Raw genomic sequence first — 672 nt, 5'->3', positions numbered from 1 at the left:
AGTAGTGGTCGTGGAGATAAAAGCCGTAGTACAACACCACAACCTGGAGCCAAGAAAGTAACGACCGGATCATCTGATAAGGTTGACCCAAAGCCACTAAGTAAAGTGGCAGAGAAATCAGAAAAGATAGGCAGCAAACCTTCAGACAAGATAGGAAATAAGGTCAGCAGCAAGCCCTCAGACAAAGCAGCAGAGAAGACGGGACCAAAGAAACAGACTGCAAAACCAGTCCAAACAGTTGGTAAAGTGCCAGGTGGTCCGGCCAGCAAACCCACCACTGGATCTGGAACCTCTGGGCCAAACCGTGCTGGTCGGATAAGCAACACACATGTTGCCTCCTTGCAACAAAAATTTGAGAAGAAGGAAGCCGAATCTCAAGACCTCAAGCCTTCAACAAAAGCACCGTCCAGAAAAAGCCAAGAGGTGAAACCTGTTTTGGCTCCAAAGCCAAAGTGATATGTTGACAGTGTGTAACTGGTTTTCAGAACTTATATTTATGAAGAAATCACTGTTTTGGTTATGTATATTCCAGATTATAGAAGAATAAAAATAAATTGCATTATAGATTTCATTACAAATTCACTTGCTGTAATTTGGTGAGTTTTAAATGATTTATGATTGCAATTTTCTAGGTCCAGTTTGCTGGGCTTTATATACTTTAATAGAAATACT

General features: G+C 41.2%; 1 protein-coding gene across 1 annotated transcript in view; it reads left to right on the top strand.

Moving 5' to 3' along the window:
• LOC119591178 (flocculation protein FLO11-like) overlaps positions 1–672 on the top strand; it is a gene marked incomplete at its 5' end in the record, with an annotated part of 15,623 nt that extends 14,951 nt beyond the window's left edge. Inside the window, 1 exon segment of the mRNA XM_037939887.1 lies at positions 1–672. Within this exon segment, the coding sequence (XP_037795815.1) occupies positions 1–456 (456 nt within the window).

Source organism: Penaeus monodon, chromosome 28, assembly GCF_015228065.2.
Source record: "Penaeus monodon isolate SGIC_2016 chromosome 28, NSTDA_Pmon_1, whole genome shotgun sequence".
Classification (NCBI taxonomy): Eukaryota; Metazoa; Arthropoda; class Malacostraca; order Decapoda; family Penaeidae; genus Penaeus; species Penaeus monodon.
Note: the sequence above shows the minus strand (reverse complement) of the source record. Positions and strands in the feature narration are given on the sequence as shown.